The sequence below is a fragment of the Anabas testudineus genome, chromosome 22, assembly GCF_900324465.2.
Source record: "Anabas testudineus chromosome 22, fAnaTes1.2, whole genome shotgun sequence".
Lineage (NCBI taxonomy): Eukaryota > Metazoa > Chordata > Actinopteri > Anabantiformes > Anabantidae > Anabas > Anabas testudineus.
Window position 1 is genome coordinate 6,693,664 of NC_046630.1, and position 19,229 is coordinate 6,712,892.

The 19,229-nt window shown below is 41.6% G+C and overlaps 1 protein-coding gene across 3 annotated transcripts in view; it reads right to left on the reverse strand.

Moving 5' to 3' along the window:
• Positions 1-19,229, reverse strand: part of ppp2r3a (protein phosphatase 2, regulatory subunit B'', alpha) — a 51,322-nt gene continuing 32,093 nt past the window's right edge. For 2 of the 3 annotated variants that reach the window (XM_026339837.1, XM_026339838.1), the window contains exons 3-13: positions 6,570-6,854; positions 6,101-6,204; positions 5,900-6,002; positions 5,697-5,771; positions 4,636-4,879; positions 4,314-4,362; positions 4,135-4,224; positions 3,827-4,002; positions 3,562-3,680; positions 2,987-3,093; positions 1-2,816 (exon numbers count right to left, since the gene is read on the reverse strand). In XM_026339837.1, the coding sequence (XP_026195622.1) occupies positions 2,720-2,816; positions 2,987-3,093; positions 3,562-3,680; positions 3,827-4,002; positions 4,135-4,224; positions 4,314-4,362; positions 4,636-4,879; positions 5,697-5,771; positions 5,900-6,002; positions 6,101-6,204; positions 6,570-6,854 (1,449 nt within the window). In that variant the 3' untranslated portion in view covers positions 1-2,719. Of the gene's footprint in view, positions 2,817-2,986; positions 3,094-3,561; positions 3,681-3,826; positions 4,003-4,134; positions 4,225-4,313; positions 4,363-4,635; positions 4,880-5,696; positions 5,772-5,899; positions 6,003-6,100; positions 6,205-6,569; positions 6,855-7,862; positions 9,022-19,229 lie in introns of those variants that run through there. The other variant, XM_026339839.1, reaches the window with a different exon arrangement.

Below are 19,229 nucleotides of genomic sequence, written 5' to 3' on the forward strand. Positions count from 1 at the left end.
TAACAGGAAACAGCAGAAAATGAGAAAGAAAAAGAAAGAAAGAAAGAAAGAAAGAAAGAAAGATTCCAATAACGTAACCATCAGGATTTGCATTTTGTATTACATCCCATCTTACTCAAGTCTCATCTGCACATCAAAATAAAGGTCTGTTCTCTACCTCTCACAGTAGAGATATAATTTCAAAATAAAAGTCCTGAATGGCTTCTTTCCTTGATTGATGCTGCATGTGTGAGCACTACAACACTTTTGCATAGAGCCAGAAAGTTAGCAATGTGAGACATCTCATCATTGTTAGCACTTCTGCTTAAATACTGTCTGGGTGAAAAAGTTTTTTCTGTGTGTGTGTGTGTGTGTGTGTGTGTAATCACAACAGTGAAACATCAGTCTTAGAGGTTTCCATATGGGATGTGTCTCATCTGTGATTGTCTGGTGGACAAAGCTTCATATCAGTCCTTCAGGGGAGTTCCCCTGCTTTGCCGATGAGCTCCACCGTGCATCAAACACATGAACATACACACAGCTAACATAATTTACCCCCCCCCATCCCGAGCCACACAGTGGCACAGCAATACAAACCATTAAATACATCAACAATCGGAGCCGTTATATCTACTGTATAATGGCTTATAATTACGATTATCATTATAATAATATAGTTTAATACACAGTCAGGCATTTACAATAGCTATAGAGCAGAAAGTGGACACTCAGAGTCGATAAGGCCTTGCAGCTTTTTATACTCCCTTTAAATAAGAACAGTAGAGTAATGTGCATGTCTGCGTAAGATAAGTGTCAGTATTGGGCATACTGTACAATATATGCCAGTGAAATTGAAGGAAAGGACGAGAGCTGTCCTATTTCTCATTAGAGAGTTATACAAGCATATACACTCAGTGACCCCAGCTGAACCATCCCCATGGCAACGTTTATGACATATGAACAGCCCAAAATGGAGTACTACATATCACATGCTGCTAAAACACATGCCTCTATCAGCGATTTATCAGCAAACACAGCCTTCTAGCTATTATAATGTGGGCAGTGTACACACACACACACACACACACCTGTTCCAGTGAGTGCACCGTAGCAAATAATCGATTTAAAGGATCAGTTCACACAAATTAACAAACAAAATCCTACTTACCTTTATCTGTCTATGCACATTTATTTAAGCTTTTATCTGCGTATGTTTAAAGATGTCTGTCGCAAGCATTTCTGTCTCCAGCTCAATGCAACAGTGGTAAATGGAATTTGATTTGTGGTACTCAAGTGAAAAAATTACATCTACGTTTAAAAAAACAAATTCAGCAGCATTAGGTCATGGCAGGAGACATGTTATTACTCTGGATTAAACACAAATCTTAATGTTGGGATTATTTCTCTAGCAGAAAGTTCACTTTCATTGTAACAGGATGGAGTCAGAGACATTATCTCAGAACTCAAAACACAAACTTTTTACAATGCCAAGTGCCACTAGAGTGAGTTTTTTAATATATTTTTGATGTACTGTAGAGGCGTCCTTATTGGTGTGTTTGGTTTGTGTGTTACATGGCGATCAGCATTAGTTAGTAGTTACTTTTTGTAAAACAAATGGTATATGACAATGACTGAGCATAAAAAGACAGTTTTGGTATAAATGACAAGTACAAATCAATGTATTTACCAGGCACTGTACACAATCACAGGGACGTGAGAAACATACAGTGTGGTGCCGCCGAGCTGGATGACTGCGTGAAACTGATCGAGGCAACTCACAGTTCTTGTGTGCATATAATAATATAAATGTCACAGATGGAAATGGGTGGGTGGTCAACTCTACCAGAGAGTTCGATGTGTTTGTGAATGCATCCTTTCACTATTTCACCTGTTGAGAACAAACTCACCGAAGTGAATGGCTGCCACATTACAGTCCATGTCAGGTTTAGAAAGTTTTACAACAGGGGTCCAGAGGTGGAGGCCTGATAATGCCACACTGAGAATAGAGCAGCTCAAGCTGTGCAGTGAACAGATTTCCCTCTTGAAAATGTTTAGGCAGTTATCGTGCACCCTCTTCTGCAGTAGCACAGACTAGCCACAGAGAGGTGCTGGTACAACTAGCTATGGTGTTGCATGATTCCTCCCTGAAGGGAATAGCGGTTTAGATTAGATCGGAGATTAGATTCAACAATGTTCTTTACAAAGGCAGTATTTTCTGATGGCAGTGTCTATCTGTATGTTGTATAAATGAGCAGCTGACTGCTCTTTTGAATCCCAGTGTCTGTCACTGACATTGGTTTCTCTTTCCCTGTTTCTCTAGGAGGCTATATGTTTTAACTGATAGTCTACACGTCGCCTTTAACACAGAACCAACTGAAAAAGCAGGTGATTGTCTTCACAGGGGAATTCATCGTTTTCTTCTGGATTCCTTCGGAGCTTATTGAGCACTTCTCCCTCCATTGTTGGCTTAGTTCACACATATGAAGTGAAAATGTGGAGGCAGTGACATTGTTATCTGCATCAATACAGATGCATTATTGCACCACACACAGGACAGTACTGGTTTACGGTCAAACACACACATGATGAGTCCATTCTGAGGAGACTTCAGAGTCATCACAAGGCAGGAGCCAGAATCCAATTTTCCCTCCCGTCTTTGCCTTAATTCCAAGGAAACCTTATCTCTTGGTTTCTGTCTGTTTTCCAAAAAGAGAAGCCCCAGAAATCCAGAGAAAGACGTTTATGCTGACAGGTCTGATATTACTAATTTTTCCATTTTGTTTCCAATCTCTCCAGGGACTTGAAGCTCCTCAGATTCATAGTCATCATCAAATGACCTGAGTAAAAACACACAGTAGAAATAGAAGAAATGGTTAACTGTTGCTGCATACACACTGTAGTAGTAATCAAGCTTTTCTTGAGAAGCAGAAGACTCGGGCTTTTAAAAGCCTTAATTGCATTTCCATACTAGGGAAAGTGCATATGTGTGAGTGCGGGTGTGTCATACCCCTCGTGTAGCTGTTCATTTGCGGTCTCCTCTGCCACCAGTATCTCATACTCCTCTGAGGCGTATTTATCCCAGTCAGATGGCTCTGGACCATCACTATCAATGTCCTGCAATAATACATGCACACCACAAACATAGTATAAAAATCATTATTTTTCTTTAGAAACAGAATTGTGAATTTAAAAAGAATGTTGCACAGCAGCTTCTACATTTCAGGATTTTGTAGAATAGAGAAATTCTCTCCCTCCTCTTGCTGTGTCAGCTGGTCTTAGTGATTATTCACCTCATGCTCATGCTATTTTTCATGAAATTTTAATGCTTAGCTTGCTGATTTCTGATAACAGAATTAAAGTAATTCCTATTTTTACACTGTATGACATTTTTCTGCATAAAACTTTCCCACAATAGACAGCATCTATATGTGCAGCTAGTTTTAGGGTTGTTGATTATGTTAACACAGCTTCTCGTGAACAGGTGGCACTAATTAACCTGAACAGCTCTATGTCGTCATTCGAGTCTGATGACATGAAACAGTTGTTCAAACATGCAGAAAAGCAGAAGACATTTACACACACCTTCTGAACAGCAAACGGGTCTCTCTGTTCATGGTCCAGATATTTCTCTAGGTTGAAGAAGGTGTCAAAGAATATATGGGCCATCCGGCAGCGCTTCAGATCACCCAGGGTTATCTTACCTGGGGAATATAATACACACATACTTATTCAGATAGTAAGGTCTAAAAAGGCCAGCAAAGGGCTGGGGTTTTCCTACAGAGAGAAAAGATAACCCACTTATCAAAATGGGGAAAAATATCAAAGGTAAGCTTGTAGTAGCACTGACCTGAGCTTTCAGGTTTAACCAGATCCAGCATCTGGCAGAGTAAATCCTGGAAGGGCAGAGGTTCAATACCCATCCTTTCCATCCTCTCACACTGTTCTTCATAGAAATACTCCAACTCAAACATGGACAGGACACCATCGCCATCAACGTCCATACACCGGAACCAGTACTCAACACTGGAGGGGAAATGACAAAATCAAGCAGAGTTACAAAAAGCACATAAACACAAATGTCAACCAGCTTGGCTGCCAACGATTTGTTAGACACATAAGTGGAAAGTAATGCACTACCATGGACTGACTGATTACCTGGTGGGATTTTTCTTATCCTCCTCAGATATGAGGAACCAGACAAACTCTGCATAACTCATCCTGCCTTCTCTCTGCACAGCATTACCCCTGGAGACAAGAGATAGAGCCATTCACATTCAATACTGCCAGTGAAGTAATCAGCCTCTCCGCATTTGTTTATATATATTTGTGCTTACCGTGTAACAGCCCCTGAAAACAATCTCTCAATGATTCTGTTTGAGGATGCTGTGAGTGGAGAAAATAAGAAAAACAGCTAATGTGATTTTGGTCAAAGACACAGAAATAAACCGATACTGTTGTAAACCATTGTGCATAAATTACAATCAATTCTGTAAGTTGTTAGTTACAAGGTCATGTAGCACAATTAACATCAAAACACACTTGAGGTCTGCCTGCTTTCTTGATATATGTCAGGTTTTTGTAGAATAACCCCCGTGGATCTGGTATGGATGCGTTTCCGATGAGGAAAATAAATCCTCAGCTACAAGTTGTTCTTACCGTGATCGTTGTATCTCGCCAGGTCTTTGGGGTCAATGTACAGGTCATGGTCAGTGTCCAGTTCCCAAAACTTGCAGTAGATGACGTAGAAGTGCTCGTAGGAGAAGTAGTCAGTGATCTGGTTGATGTCGTCCTCCTCCTCCAGCAGAGCCAGCGTCTGTAGGAAGTTGCTTCTCCTCAGCTCCATCATGGTGACGCGACCCGTCCACGAACGGTTTACCACATAAAATATCCGCTGGATCACCTTAGTTAAAAGTATAGAGTATCCAAACGAGGTTAATAATTATTAGTCAATTTACTTAATAAAATGGATAATGTTCACAGCAACACAAACAGAATAAATACAATCATCACACAAAGGAAACAAGAGGAACCCTGTTGCTGAACATTTGGGCTGACTAAAGAGCATATTAGCTCCAAATTCCTAGTACATGAACGTTCCACGACTATTCATGTCTCCTACAGTAGCGGGCCAGCTAGTGTAAACTGAAGGAAGTATCTTAACATGGGTACGTGAAGGGCAGAGGCCTCTGCTTTTGGGGGCTGTAGGGGGCATCAGTGTTTCTGTGACGTCACTGCAGTCTGATACACCAGAGCACGGCCTCCTCTGCATCTCTGCACTTCTGGGCACCAAGCCCTTAACTTCGGTTTCATGTGGAGCAGCAATCACCGTCCACACCAACTTTCACAGATACACATGCCAACATAGCCTGCTGCTAAAGTTACTAGATGTGCACAGGGGAAATTTGCTGACAGTCATTGTCAGTGACAAGAGTCATTGACATTAACTATTCATCTGACTGTGATGTAAAAATATCAATACCAAAATGTAGAAGTCCATTCGAAAAGCACTAGTATCAAAGGAAAAACAAATTCTTATGCTTCCTTTTTTGTGTGTTAATCTTATACATACAACACTGTTTAATCTAGCTTAATTAGAGTCAACTCAGCAAACCTTTAATAATGTGAAACAAATGGTAGCAATCCAATACTGAAACTGAAATACATTACGAAACAAAACAAAATACAGCTAACAGCTGATTATTATTCATTCCATTTACCGTTGTTATGTAGCGGGAATGGAATTCGGGTGCATCCTTCAGAAATGTGAGCCCAGGGTGGGTGTCCACTATGTCCTAATCAGACAAGTACAAACAGGACACAACAGAAAAAAACATCATTTACAGAGATTTGTGGAAGTACAGAAGATGGGACAGACGTCTAAGTATCTTGTCTCAGTGATCAGTGTTGATAAGGTATGTACCTGCAGTAGAGGAATGAAGTCCTCCTGCTCCAGGTAGTTACAGCCAGGTTTGGCCAGCAGGTAAATAAACCTTGATGCATCATCGTGGCAACTGTGCAGCAACCTGCGGACGATAAGAGACAAGTTTAGAATGATTACAATCCGCTCTGAGTTAAACTATGATATGAAGTAGTGTTAAGATGAACATAGTGTCTGACTTACTTCCTCCAGGTTGCAATGAAGGAGTGTACAGACACAAAGCCTGTCCTCTCACCACCTGCTGCGTAGAACATGGGGGCCTTCCAGTAAAGTGGACAACCACATGCCTGAGCAAAAACATCACCATTATCTTACCATGAAAAATAACTACGTACTTCACAATATCAGGAAGTTTTCCTCCTAAAACATATGATTACACTTCTTAGAAAGGAGCATCAGAGTACAGTTGAAAAATAGCAAAGTATCAACCAATTGTTGATACTGTGTAAAGAAACAGTGTGTGATGATTTCTGGAGAAAAGAAAATCTTTCCAGAAAACATGTATTGACTGAAGTACAGTGATAATCTCAAGATGAAACATGACTGAGGATTAAATGTACTGCAAGTAAATGTTTGATGCTAATCTTTTTATAAAATACATACTCGTATATCTAGAATGCTGATTAGAAATGTCAAGAGTTCAACTGCTTACCTTTGCGATCTTGCCCATTTCATATATGTCAGCCTTCTCCTCCTCAAACTCAGCGAAGGCCGTCTCGATGGCAGTGATGTTTGCATCGTGGTTGGACGCTTGGCCCAGGGCAGGAAGCCCACGGGGGTAGTAGAACCTGGGAATGTTGATGGCAGGCGGAGGAGGTGTGACTATCACCGGAGCTGGAGGAGGGCTGGGCGGGCGTGGAGTGGGGGTGGGTGTGGCTGTTGTCGGGGCAGGAGCTGGTGGAGGTGTGCCTGGTTTCTTTTCTGGTTTGGACTGGACCTAAAAAAAGAGAGAAATGGGAAATCACATGTGGTAATGCACTAGCAGGGTTGGGGATGCTTATCTGTTGATGAATGTACTATTTATTTATTCATTGTCTGTCACATCCTGCACACATGCAGTTAGGTTACCAGGTGACTCCAAATTGTCCACAGGTGTAAATGTGAGCGTGGAATAAATCAAATAATCAAATAATTGACGGATGGACAGTAATTATGCATATATGCAGCATTTATGATCAAGCTTTGAACTATATTATTCTGTGCATAATGCACCAATAGGAATAGAAATGAGTATTATATAACTAAGCAGTGATTTTATAGTATTCCAGCCATGATCCAGCAAAAGTAAATATGTAATAAACAAAAAAAGCAATGAACACATTATTTAATATTATCAATATACAGTTAATATTAGACTGTTTATTCATGATTACTATCTACAATTTACAATACCAGCAATGGCAAGGCATTAGGTCTGGTACAACATTTTGCACTCAGTGTTCGAGGAGGATGAACATGTAAAAAGTTAGATATTTCAATAAGTGAAATAAAAAGATAAGAAACCAGGTTTAATTAACGCTGCTTTAATCAAAATATGTCCTTGGTGCCTGGTGTGTGTCTTCTTCCAAAATGTGTGTATTGAGCAGAACAGCTGTAGCAGTCCCCCCCTCCCACTCTCCTTCACAGCGTTCATTCTATCACTCTATTCCTACACCTCCCGCCCTATTAATACTCTGCTGGTATCTGACTCAGAATAGTTTGTCGTCCGAAGCATGCCACTCAGTGTGGATGAGAGCAACAAAATGCATCTACTGTGAATGTAGATATGTGAATGTATTTAATATGTGAACATCTGCGCTTGTCTGTAAGAGAATAAGATTCACATTAGGAGATAATCAGTTTATAAATAGTTTGAGACTAGTTTGTGTGTACATTAACATTCTCATATTTCTCATTCGCAGTCCAAAGTTGCACTTTGTCCTTCTTGCCTATTGCACTGACTGACCTGCTGCTGCTGGAAAGACTTGAGTCTCTTCTTGAAACGTGAGGGGAGAACGAAGTCACACCCCCTGGCCAGAAAGGCCAACTCCCCCCTTAAGTCAGGGTCCCGGCGTAATGATGTCTCCTTGATCATCATAGTTGGGGCCGAGACTTGCAACCCGCCACCGAACACGACCACCGGTGTGGCTACTGACACGGTGACTACAGATGGACCAAACAACTTGCGAAAGAAAGTTGACTGGGCTGTAGCAATAAAGTCCACTTAACAGCTCAGAGCTCCACTAACCAAAAACTGCAATGCAAAGTAATATCCAGCATGTGTGTGATTTGGCAATCACACTGACAAAATATCTGTTTTTTAGATTGCACTTAAATGCACATGCTCCCAAAACTTTGCCCTGCACAGTGGTAATCCAGCAGCATATGCGTGTAAAGAGATGTTCCATAAGATCCCTGTGCTGCTGTGAAGGCCAGAAAGCAGAAGCATGGTGCTGGGCTGTTTGATGGCAAATCACAGCCCCAAGTGGTGGCTTCTCTCTGAGGTAGAAACCCACTAGTGTGACCCTGTCAGCTCTGGATGTATGTATTTGGTGTAGTCTCGCTGGTGCCTGCTGCTCCAAGCTGGGCTCTGACAAACTGCACTGAGAAACATGAGCCATGCCGGGGTCTGGCAACACACACACACACACACACACACACACACACACAGCAAACCGGCTGTCCTGAGCCTTAGGTTGGGGGGTGGGAGTAAGGTGGGGGGGGGTTCAACCATGTTGCATATCTGTGTGTAGTGTTTGCAGGCAGTCCCTCTCTTTGACTAAAGTTAGCCAGTGGGAAGTTACAATTCAAAGCGACTCTGATTGAAATAATCTGACTGCAGACAGCCTGAGCCGGTACTTTAGTTTGAGTGGATAGCACAAGTAAGCCAAAATATTTCTGTAGAGGTAATTTGGGATCAAGTGATGAATCAGCGAGCAAAGCACCTGTTGTTATATGTGTTGACATACGGTAATTCCACTGACCTAACTCCCTGACTTAAAGTAGCCTTCCTTCTGCTGGAACACTAACATTATTAAAATATATGCATGTATGAAAGGTACAATAACTCCTGATTTAGTCTGCAAGTGGCTATTGTTACTGGTGCAGATTATTTCTCTGCATAATTTCAGTTCTTCAGAAAAATACCCAAATATTTCTACAACTCCATAAACAGAGAACACAGCAATTCAACAAAGGTATCTAAAATATATTCACATCCATTGGTAAATTAGCACATATGGCAAAACTTAATTACTATTAGTAGGAATAGATTGGAGTACGGATTTTGCCAGTAGAACTTCCTCCATCTGCCAGAGAGCACAGAGTTGGCTCTTTTTCTGGGCAATGCCACATCAGGTCAAAACCTCCTCAGTGCCAAGAAACACCAATCTGAAATTTGACAGTGCAGCCAGAGAGGGGATCCCTCAGGACAGACAAGCAATGCCTAGTTTAAACTTGTCTAGTTAAAATACTAAGATGCTCCACCAAATGTCTGTCATATAACATATACTGTGCCATATATAACACTTGCCACTCACTGTCAAGCAAAAGGAAATTTCAATTTCTCAGGATCTGTTGGCACATTTTAACAAACTATGGTTGTGAGAGTCTAGTGCCCTCTAGTGCTACACAGTAAGATGAAACAGAAGGATATATTCAAGTAGAAGTGCAGTGTTTTTGCTGCTTTTCTCCCATAGTGCTATTTAATTTCATCGTGAAGCTGTGTTGTGTGATTTTGCTGTCTGTGTGAGCACTCTTTCAGTGTGTATTTCATCACTGTGCAATAATGCCATCACAGTAACTGAATAAGAGATGAACAACGGGCAGATCTTGTACACCTCAGGATGTGCGCATGAGTGTGTGAGCAACTTTCCAGAAAAATAAGTGAGTCACCTTGCATTTTAGGGTAACTCCTCTCAGCTCCCTCTACGCTCCACGGAATGCTTTGGAACAACTGTACTGAAGCCAAGGTCACATACCGATCCCACACACAGACACACAGACACACAGACACACAGACACACAGACACACAGACACACACACACACACACACACACACACACACACACACACACACACACACATTGTCTTGTTTCTGTCCACTTCTCACTTCCAAGCAGCAGAGGGAAACATTATACAAGCACTAGAAACAAGAGTGTCTATCAACAAATGAGCAAAACTGGGAAAGCACCTCCACCTTTTCACATCATTGTAAACCCCCCCTCCCCCTTCCACACCACCCCCACACCCCACCCTGCCTCTCTCTCTTTCTCTGTCCTTTCATATCTCCTCTCTGACTGTAATCACAGATAGTTCCCACCGCCTCCTCCGTGCAACTTAATCAACTGGAGCAATGCACTTTTACTATAATAAATCTCTGTATAAAGACATATGCGTGTGCATGTAAATGTGAGTGTATTTGTGTGTGTAAAAGGAGGCAGAACTGATGCCACTGGGCAGCTGTGTGCTCTTTTCCTGTCTGACTGACAGTCAGCAACCCGGCCCTCTTAAAATGTCTCTGCCTGGTCCTAAAACCTGCACGTCCCTTCCCCTTTTCACATAGTCTTCAAGACATAAGTACGAGCCAACTCTTTTAAATGTCTTTTAATGTTCCACTACAGCTTATGGAACAATAAATGCAATCTGATCAGATAACATGAACAGCCAGTGAGACAGACTGTTCCCATGGGGAGGCACACTTATTGTAAGTAATGATATAGTATGTGGGTTAGTTCGGAGGCCAGGTCTTCTTTTAATATGCTACAAACCAGTCCCTTCTTGATGTTGTGATTAAAGCAGTTCATGCAAATTCAAGCAATTCTGTCCAATCGTTGCAACTTTTATACTAATCTGACCTACAGTCTGTTCTGTCCCTGAACACTCCACACGTACAATGAGTATTTGAGGTATTACTTTGTGTAAAACTGCATTTTCCTGGCTTACGTATATCATTTGCAGTTTCAGAAAGTAAGAAAGGTGATGGGATGTTTGCAAAAAATCACTCTGGAGTAAACTATTTTGCAACATGTGCCACATTGTTGTGGATTAACAAACACTATTATAGTGCAGAAAACACCCAGAGTGACTGAAACATGGGGTCAACAGACAAGACAAATCACTGTGACAGAGGTTAATAAACATAGATTTATTGCATTCATGGTTTGTAATAACATTAGTGTAGTATACATGTGTTTGCCTGTTTGAGTGTGTGTAAGTGCACATGAATTATGTGTTGGTACACTAAGAACAGTGAGGTTTATTCTCACTGGAATGAGATGCCTGCTTGTGAATAATAGAAAAACCACAGCTATTTTTGCAATTTTCAGTTGCCGCTGCATACATAAAAACACTACAATGTGCATCATATGTTTGGTATAAAATGCTGCAGTGAAATCAGGTATTTTAGGCCACAGCAGTCACAAAAAAAGGAGGGACTGAAAAACGTTACTTTAACATTAGGGCCAGCAAATAAGTGATCATGTGAGAAACATAAATACTTAGTTTAGTTACAATAACATTTTATTTATATGATATTTAAGCAGATAAAAAGCAGAAGGAGGAGTGTTATGGGAATGCAATAGTGTAAACATTTAAAAGTGGTTAGGAAACTAAGTAACAGGTGTGTTCATGTGTGTGCTGAGCGTTATGTCTGCAACTGCGTTCCTACTCCCACTGCACAAACCTAATCCAAGCCCACTGCTACTGGAACAGGTGAGTCAGCAGCCGTCACAGCACTGATCAAGTAAATGCAATTATGGGAAGAGCAGCGGGACTGAGGCCGAGGGTCAGCTGTCCAACACCAACTGCCATCTTTACCCAACTGTTAAATACCTACCGGACATGCACACATGCCCTCCTTATGTGTTTAATTAGCACACAAGCTTTGATACATGTGCCCAATTTGTCATGGTATATGATTTGAGTGTGTGTGTGTGTGTGTGTGTGTGTGTGTGTGTGTGTGTGTGTGTGTGTGTGTGAGTGGGCGGCTGTGGGTGTGCATGTATGCCTCAGTGGATCCAGTTAACAGGAACTGCTTCTTCCAGTCTTTCACAGAAGTTGAATAGTGTGAACATAACAACTTCCTAAACACACACACACACACACACACACACACACACACACACACACACACACACACACACACACACACACACACACACACACACCTGCTCTGTCAAACTGACTGTCTGCTGTGTGTAAAATTATCTGTGTAAATATAGTAACCTATTTCATGTTTATTTTTGCCTCAGGCACTGGGCAGACTTCACACACATACATGGATGCACACATGACATCATAGACACACACATATACACAATTTAGCAGATTTTTCTGACAACTAAACAGAGTTTTGATCACACATTTAATTGGTCTCCTCAATTTATTTTTTCATTTTCTATTTTACAAGCTTTCTAGCCGAGAGATAAATTAAAATGTGTAAGGTTTCTTTGAAAACACACATTTTGAGCATGCTAAATGTCAAAATTATTTATAACAATCACACCTATATGTGTCAGTTAGCCTTTTTGAGTAAATATCTACAATAGGTTGACAAACCAAATTCTTTCATATAGATTACTGTAATCATTCCTGCATTGGCAAGTGCTGTTTTGCATGTCTGTTGTATTTTTATGTAAAGTTATTTTTAATTCTTGCAGTCAAACCAACTGCCCACTGGGACAAATAAAGTTTAAACATGAACCTAATATCACATAACTCCCTGTCCCCATCTTTGTGATCATATACACCCTCACTTTGGACCAGACCTGCCAAATGTCAACTCCATGGCAATAACCCTTTCCCTGGATTGAGTGGCGGGTGGAATGCTCCCTGGGTTTCCGTGCCAATAGCAGGAAATGCGGTTCACATCGCTGCTCTATTTGTTATTCCCATTCTCACTTCCTCGCACACACACACACACGCGCACACACTCAAACACACACGTAAACTTGCCTTGGGAGCCTCTTTTCTAAACTGCAGAGAATGAACTGAGTTCAAGTGCTGCTGGCCACAGCCTGCCTCACATCGGAATAAGAGGACAGCAGGGGAACAGTTAAAAACACAGCTGCTGTTGCTGTCTGAGAGAAAGGAGATGTCGCTCTGTAATAAACACATTTTAGTGTGGTTTTTATCACAGAGTTTAGAGTTTTAGAGCATGCTGATGTTAAGTAGGTACAGCAGCATAGATCTATTGTGAATCTCAGTCACAATCTTGGTATTGTATGTTTGCACAGGTAAAATTTGACCTGACACGAGATGAAAAGTGATCTTCATGACAATCTGACCAATTTGAAAAAAAAAAAATCACCGGCTCAATTTCACTAAGCAAATAGTGAATAGTCCTCCACTGGATACTTACTGCAGTGATTAATATGTTTCAGCTGCCAACACAATGAGGTCACAATGACTACCTGAATGGACTGAATGACCAGGTTTGTCTATCAATAGAGATTTTCTTTCGCTGATGGCACGCACATATTCCAAGATGACAATGCCAGGATTCATCAGGCTCAAATTGTGAAACAGATTTTGACTCATGGATTAGTCACGACAGAGTCCTGACCTTAACCCTACTGAGAGGTTTTGGGCTGTGCTGGAGAAGACATAATGGCAATCTATCCACTAAAAGCAGAGACATTTCAGTGAAGACTAAAAACACACGATGCTGAAAGATATGATAAGAATGATACGAATACATCTGCTGATGTCTTCCTCTGTTACATGAACACACAACACAAAAACATTTCGGGAAAGAGATATCCTGCCTCCCGCAGTTACATTTCACTTTAACATTCTGTTGCTAGTAGCAACCGCTACCACAGCTTCAAACATCTTTTATCGACGCCTAACATTTCCTTGTTGGAGCATTATCAGGCAGCATGACACATGCCTGCGTGCACGCGGGAGACATGAAACACACTCTTCTTATCAACAGGATGAAGTAACGCACCAAGATATGCAGAAAAGCAACAGCACAGGCGGGGACAAAAAAGACTGCACGCTAATAGCCAAGGGTGTTAACGATACAGAATTTAAAATACTTACAGAGACATACCATACACACAAATAGCAACAGACCAAGACCAGAAACCTAGTGTGTCATGCTCCTTTAATAAATTGGCTTTATAAATGTACTTAGCTCATTCGTTGTCATTGACACACACGTTTTTTTTTTTATTAACCCTGGATGTAAACGTATGTTTGTCTACAACTAAATGTCACAAGTCCCATACTTCCTACTTAAGGGAATAGTTTGACATTTTAGAGCATCAAAATGTATTTCAACATCTCTAAAACCTCACAAATTAACACATTATATCTTGTCTCTTTAACCCATATACAGTAGATACAATTAACTTAAACAATTAAAAGCTAATAGATAGTCATAAAGCTGACTAGAAAATTGAATTTTTATATACTTTACTCAATTGCTATCATTTTTGCATACTTTTCAGCATACGTACTGATAAATCTGCGATAATCCAATACTGGCAGGATAATTCTGGCTAAATGCTCCCAGTATGTCATTCTGATATTTGCTGCTCATAAAAGCAAGAACCAGAAATTTGAAGAGAATAAGGAGCTGCCTCGACTTATTGTATCACTTTACTGCCTATTTCTGGGAAGGTTGCCCAGCTACATCATCAGAAAAACTGCCCAGTGAATCCTCTCCCTCAGCAGCAGCTTGTCAAGTAATGTTTAATAACAACAAACGCCAAGTCTTCATTGGCCAGCTAGGCGTTTATATTTATACATATGGGTATCAGGGAAAGGTCTGCATTACCTCCCCATGACTATCTTGGGATTTAGAGTAAGTGAGCTAATCCTACATCAGCAACAGTGATGGGCCTCAGGCTGGAGCTGGAGTGAGAGAGCTGTCACTAGTGTCAAGTCAGGGGCTCAACACAGACAGCAGCAGAGCACAGCAGCTCCTGTGTCCTCTCTTTTTCAGGCAGAAGAGTAAAGATAGTCAGGAAGGTTAGGATAAAGCATTAAGAAATAGTCACTTCACACTGGGTTGCCCATTTTGCAGTAGGCCTGCAATTTGACATATTACAAATCTTTGCAGACGTCAGATAGCACTGGAACTTGTCAATGTTGCATATTTTGCATGCAGAGTCACAATCCTACCCTGCATGTTATTTAGAAGCACCAAAAAACTTCCCAGCCAGTAAATCTTTCAAAACCATTTTTCACAATAATGTCATCAGTCACAGTCGGTGACAGATTGTGTAATTGTTTCAACACATGCAGTTTTTCCACTTTACAATGCTAAAAATGGAAAATGATGGAACCTACTTGTGCAATGAAACTAGTTTCTGATGTAAACTCTGAAACGCTGGTGTCAGATCAATGATTAACCTGTAGATGGAGCTATAGATTCTCTTCATTTTAAACAACAGGACTGAGGTAGTCCTGCAAACTAACACAGTACTCGGTAACAGGATACAGTAAGTGCTCGGAGTCACTAGAGGGTAGTAGCTCTCTGCTTGTTACCATGTCTTAACTATCCCAGCACTCAAACCTCACATGGGGGCCTGGACCTAACAGAAGATGCTTGTGTCTGTCTGTCTGCCTTTGATCTCCCTCATTTTATATTATTCAAGGCCAAGGGTCATAAAACTTTGACTGAAATTGCGAGTAAGCTGCATGATGAAAACCATATGCTTATACTGTGCATCACCAAGGAGGAACTCTCAGCTCAAAAGACTCTAAAAAGCTGGTACCAAAAACTTCTAGACTTCAGATAAGTGATATAAACTATCCTGATCGTCAAGTGCAATAACTCATTTACACTCAGTCTAGATAAATACTTATACCCACTTACTATTAAGGACATCTTAACAGCTCAGGTGTTTTATGGAGAAACACCCCGGCCTGGTTTGAGTGGAGCTGCGTTCGGGGAATACAGGAAGTATGTAGTAAGATGGCTGAGGGCATGGGTGACACCCAAACTTCTACTGAGTCATGATTTTCTGTAACATTTAAAAACTCTTTCACATAGAAACAAACACACAGACATGTGCAAACACTGAGACATTTAAACAGTGAGCCACACCCACATCATCACAGTTTTCTGAAATAAACCTACAAAACATCTAGTCTCCATTTGATCTCCCCTGGTACCATGATTCTGCAAGGGAGTCCCCATCAGCCAAGATCAAGATTGCACAACTGATATTGGTGGGAAGGGAAGTCCCAGCAAATACCTCCTGCTTATAAACATGTTGTGCTGGTTTCCATGGCCACATGAAGTGAGGCCCAAAGCAGCTTATGCAGCAGTGTCTCCCGCTGAGTTTGAGCTTTTCAGATAATGCATGAAAAAAGTTAGGCTTGCATATGTGTGTGTGCACACATATAGACATCTGTGTAAGTGTACACACACACACACACACAGCAAATGCGCACTACACTGGGAACTGGGAATTTGGACCATATCCCAGCTTGCACTGGGAGTGGTGAATTATGATGTCACTTGCTTAAAAGTGCTGTGTGTGTATGTGTATGCAGATAACTGTATGCCAAATAAAGCAGTAAAATTAATGAACTCCACCATCTGTGCATGTGTGTGTCCGGTTTTAAGGTTTAAGTTAAAATTAGTTGGGTTTATGCATATGCATTTAATTGTTATGGTTAAGGTCAGGATCTAGGAGGACTAAGGAATGCATCACATCAATAGGAGTCCTCTCAGCTTTTGAAAGAACAACGTCAGTGTGTGTTTGTGTGTATATCAAAGGGCTGGGTGGTGAATATTCCATTGTTCACACTAACCTTGGATGATATGAACTGTATTGGAAAACTCCTCTCACACATAGCAACACAGGCCCCCGTATGAGAGAGTATTGTATGTGTGTGTATAAATGGATGCATTCATCTGTGTGCTAGTGCACCTAGGTTGAAATGGGCGTCTTTCCGCGCTTGGCCGAGGTTCCTGCTGTGACCTTATTTCCTGTGGAAGGAGCAGAGGAATGATGTCATCCCCGTCCGACCCAGAGTCAACAACTGTACACTGCAGGGCCCCCCCGTTACCACCATCCCCCACCACCATGAGTCTCTTTGTCATCTCTGTTTTTTTTCTTTGCCTGCTCCTCTTCTTCTCTAACTCCCTATGAATTCCTCTTTTCTCTAAGCCAACTTCTCGGATAACAAAAAATAAAAAAACTTCTTCCCACTGCTGTCCATCCATTAATTCAGCTTCCCTGTCTTCCCATTATTTCCTTTCCATCTGCATGTTTTCTTTATCACACTGTCCTATTTTTAAGGCTTCCAAGGCCAAAAACAGTAGAGCTTTCTGTTTTTAAAGGTCAACAGTTGATTTCTCTCAACTGGCCAAAAAATAAGATCAGGGTGGGTCAGAGAGGTTTAAACTCTCACAATAAACTGAAATATGCTGAATTGGCTTTGAATGACACTTAATGTACTTATTTAATGCTTCACAGAAAGCTGTGACTAACAGAAGCAAACTGGTTTGCACTATTTTCAGACGTAAATACATCACATCAGCAGTGTTTGTATGAAACACAAGTATAGCAATAAACTAGTTCCACTTTCTGACCGGCCAGATTTCATGGCTGTAACAGTATTTTGCATAGTAGGAGAGTGTTCTCATTTATGTAGAGTGAAGTATGCTGTGAAATGTCTTGTCTGATAGTTCCCAAACAGAGAGGAAAGACTGCACCTAACTACTAGATTTAGTTGACTCTACTCTCAGCCTCATTGGTTGCGTGTCTCCCCACTCCCAGCGTGACTGTTGTTGCCTCTCCTGTGATTTATCTTCGCTGGCTTTCCTGTATCCATGGAGATTAATGGGTCTGTTCTGACAGGTGCAGAAAGTCCTGTATTAGTCTGTCAGCAGCAGAAACAACAATAAACAAGCATATGCAAAGATAAGGATGCTACAGCTGGAGGCCGGTGTCATCCCCGTGGGCTTAACGGAACTGCCAAGGTGGTGTGTGTGAGAGTGCAAGGGCATTTTCTCACTTGTGTGAGAGGGGGCTCGCCTTGTTTACAGTTTGAGTGGCAGTTTAATGTGTAACTGAGGCAGGGGGGCGGGGTTGGCACTGAGGAATATAAGTATAATTGCCAGAGCACCAGAGTCGGTATTGTGTGTCAGAGAGCTATTCCCAAACTCAGCTGTGACCCACAGTAGCACTGGGTCAGCTTTTGCTAAGGCCAACAAACAGTCACACCTATATCCTTTGTCAAACACAGACATTTACCAGCTGGCATGAAAACACCAGCGTCGATATTGACATGCATGAACACATATGTAAATGCACACATGTTCATGAACACCTGGGCTAGTAGGAAAACCTTAATGTACACACAACACACACATAAACACGCACACCTCACACACCAACACACACATATGCAGGTCCATTTACACTGTGGCGACAGTGAGTCTGTTAGCAGGATGCCATAGTACAAGAGGGGTGGACAGATTTAGGTCTCCCCCACACTTAGCTCTGCCAGGGGTGGAGGGTAACGATACCATTAACACTTGGTGTGCCAACGGACACCCCACAACCCCAACTCCATCGCGCCCTGCCCTCCAAGTCCCCTCCTGCTGTGCTCCAATCAGCACCTCTTGGGTTGCTTTGCCCTCCACACAGCAACAACTGTTCTTCTGTGCTCCCAAAATAACACAACAGCCAATCACAGAGCAGGGAGTGAAGTGGTGGTCAATGTGGACTGACTCCTTGACCGTAGGACACTAAGAGGAAAAACATAAGGGATCCAGATGCACTAAAGCAAAAAAAAAAAGAATGAAAGATGCAAGAATGGCTAGAGCTTACAAGTTATGTGGAGGCAGAGGACAGAAAAACAAAACAAAACAAAAAGAAGGAAAGGAAGGAAGAGGAGATGGAGAACGGAGGAGGAAGATCACGTAATGATGTGTATGGGTGCTGGCTGTTCTCTTCTGACTGTGGCAGCTACCATGGTAACCTCATAAATAGGTGCCCTACATATCAGCAGGGCATAAGGTTACACAGCTCAGTAAATAAACACACACTCATAAACAGCAGCAGAAGAGTGGTCAGGACAAGGACGGATCGAGGGAAAGGAGACGAATAAGCAAAGTAGTGAGTGTAAGAAAATCAAAGGCAGTGAGGCAGGGAGAGGGGAAAAACCTGCCAACGGTAATGATTTCATAATAAATGCTGGTGTTAATGTGTGCGTGTGTCTGTCATGCAAATTACCTAAATCCACAATGTACTGTTAAATACCCACATCACAGACAGGCTGAGGTAACCACCCTCTCTGGACTTATTTACTGGTGTGTCAATGCTTGTGCACACATGCACACATACACCCACACCGAAACAA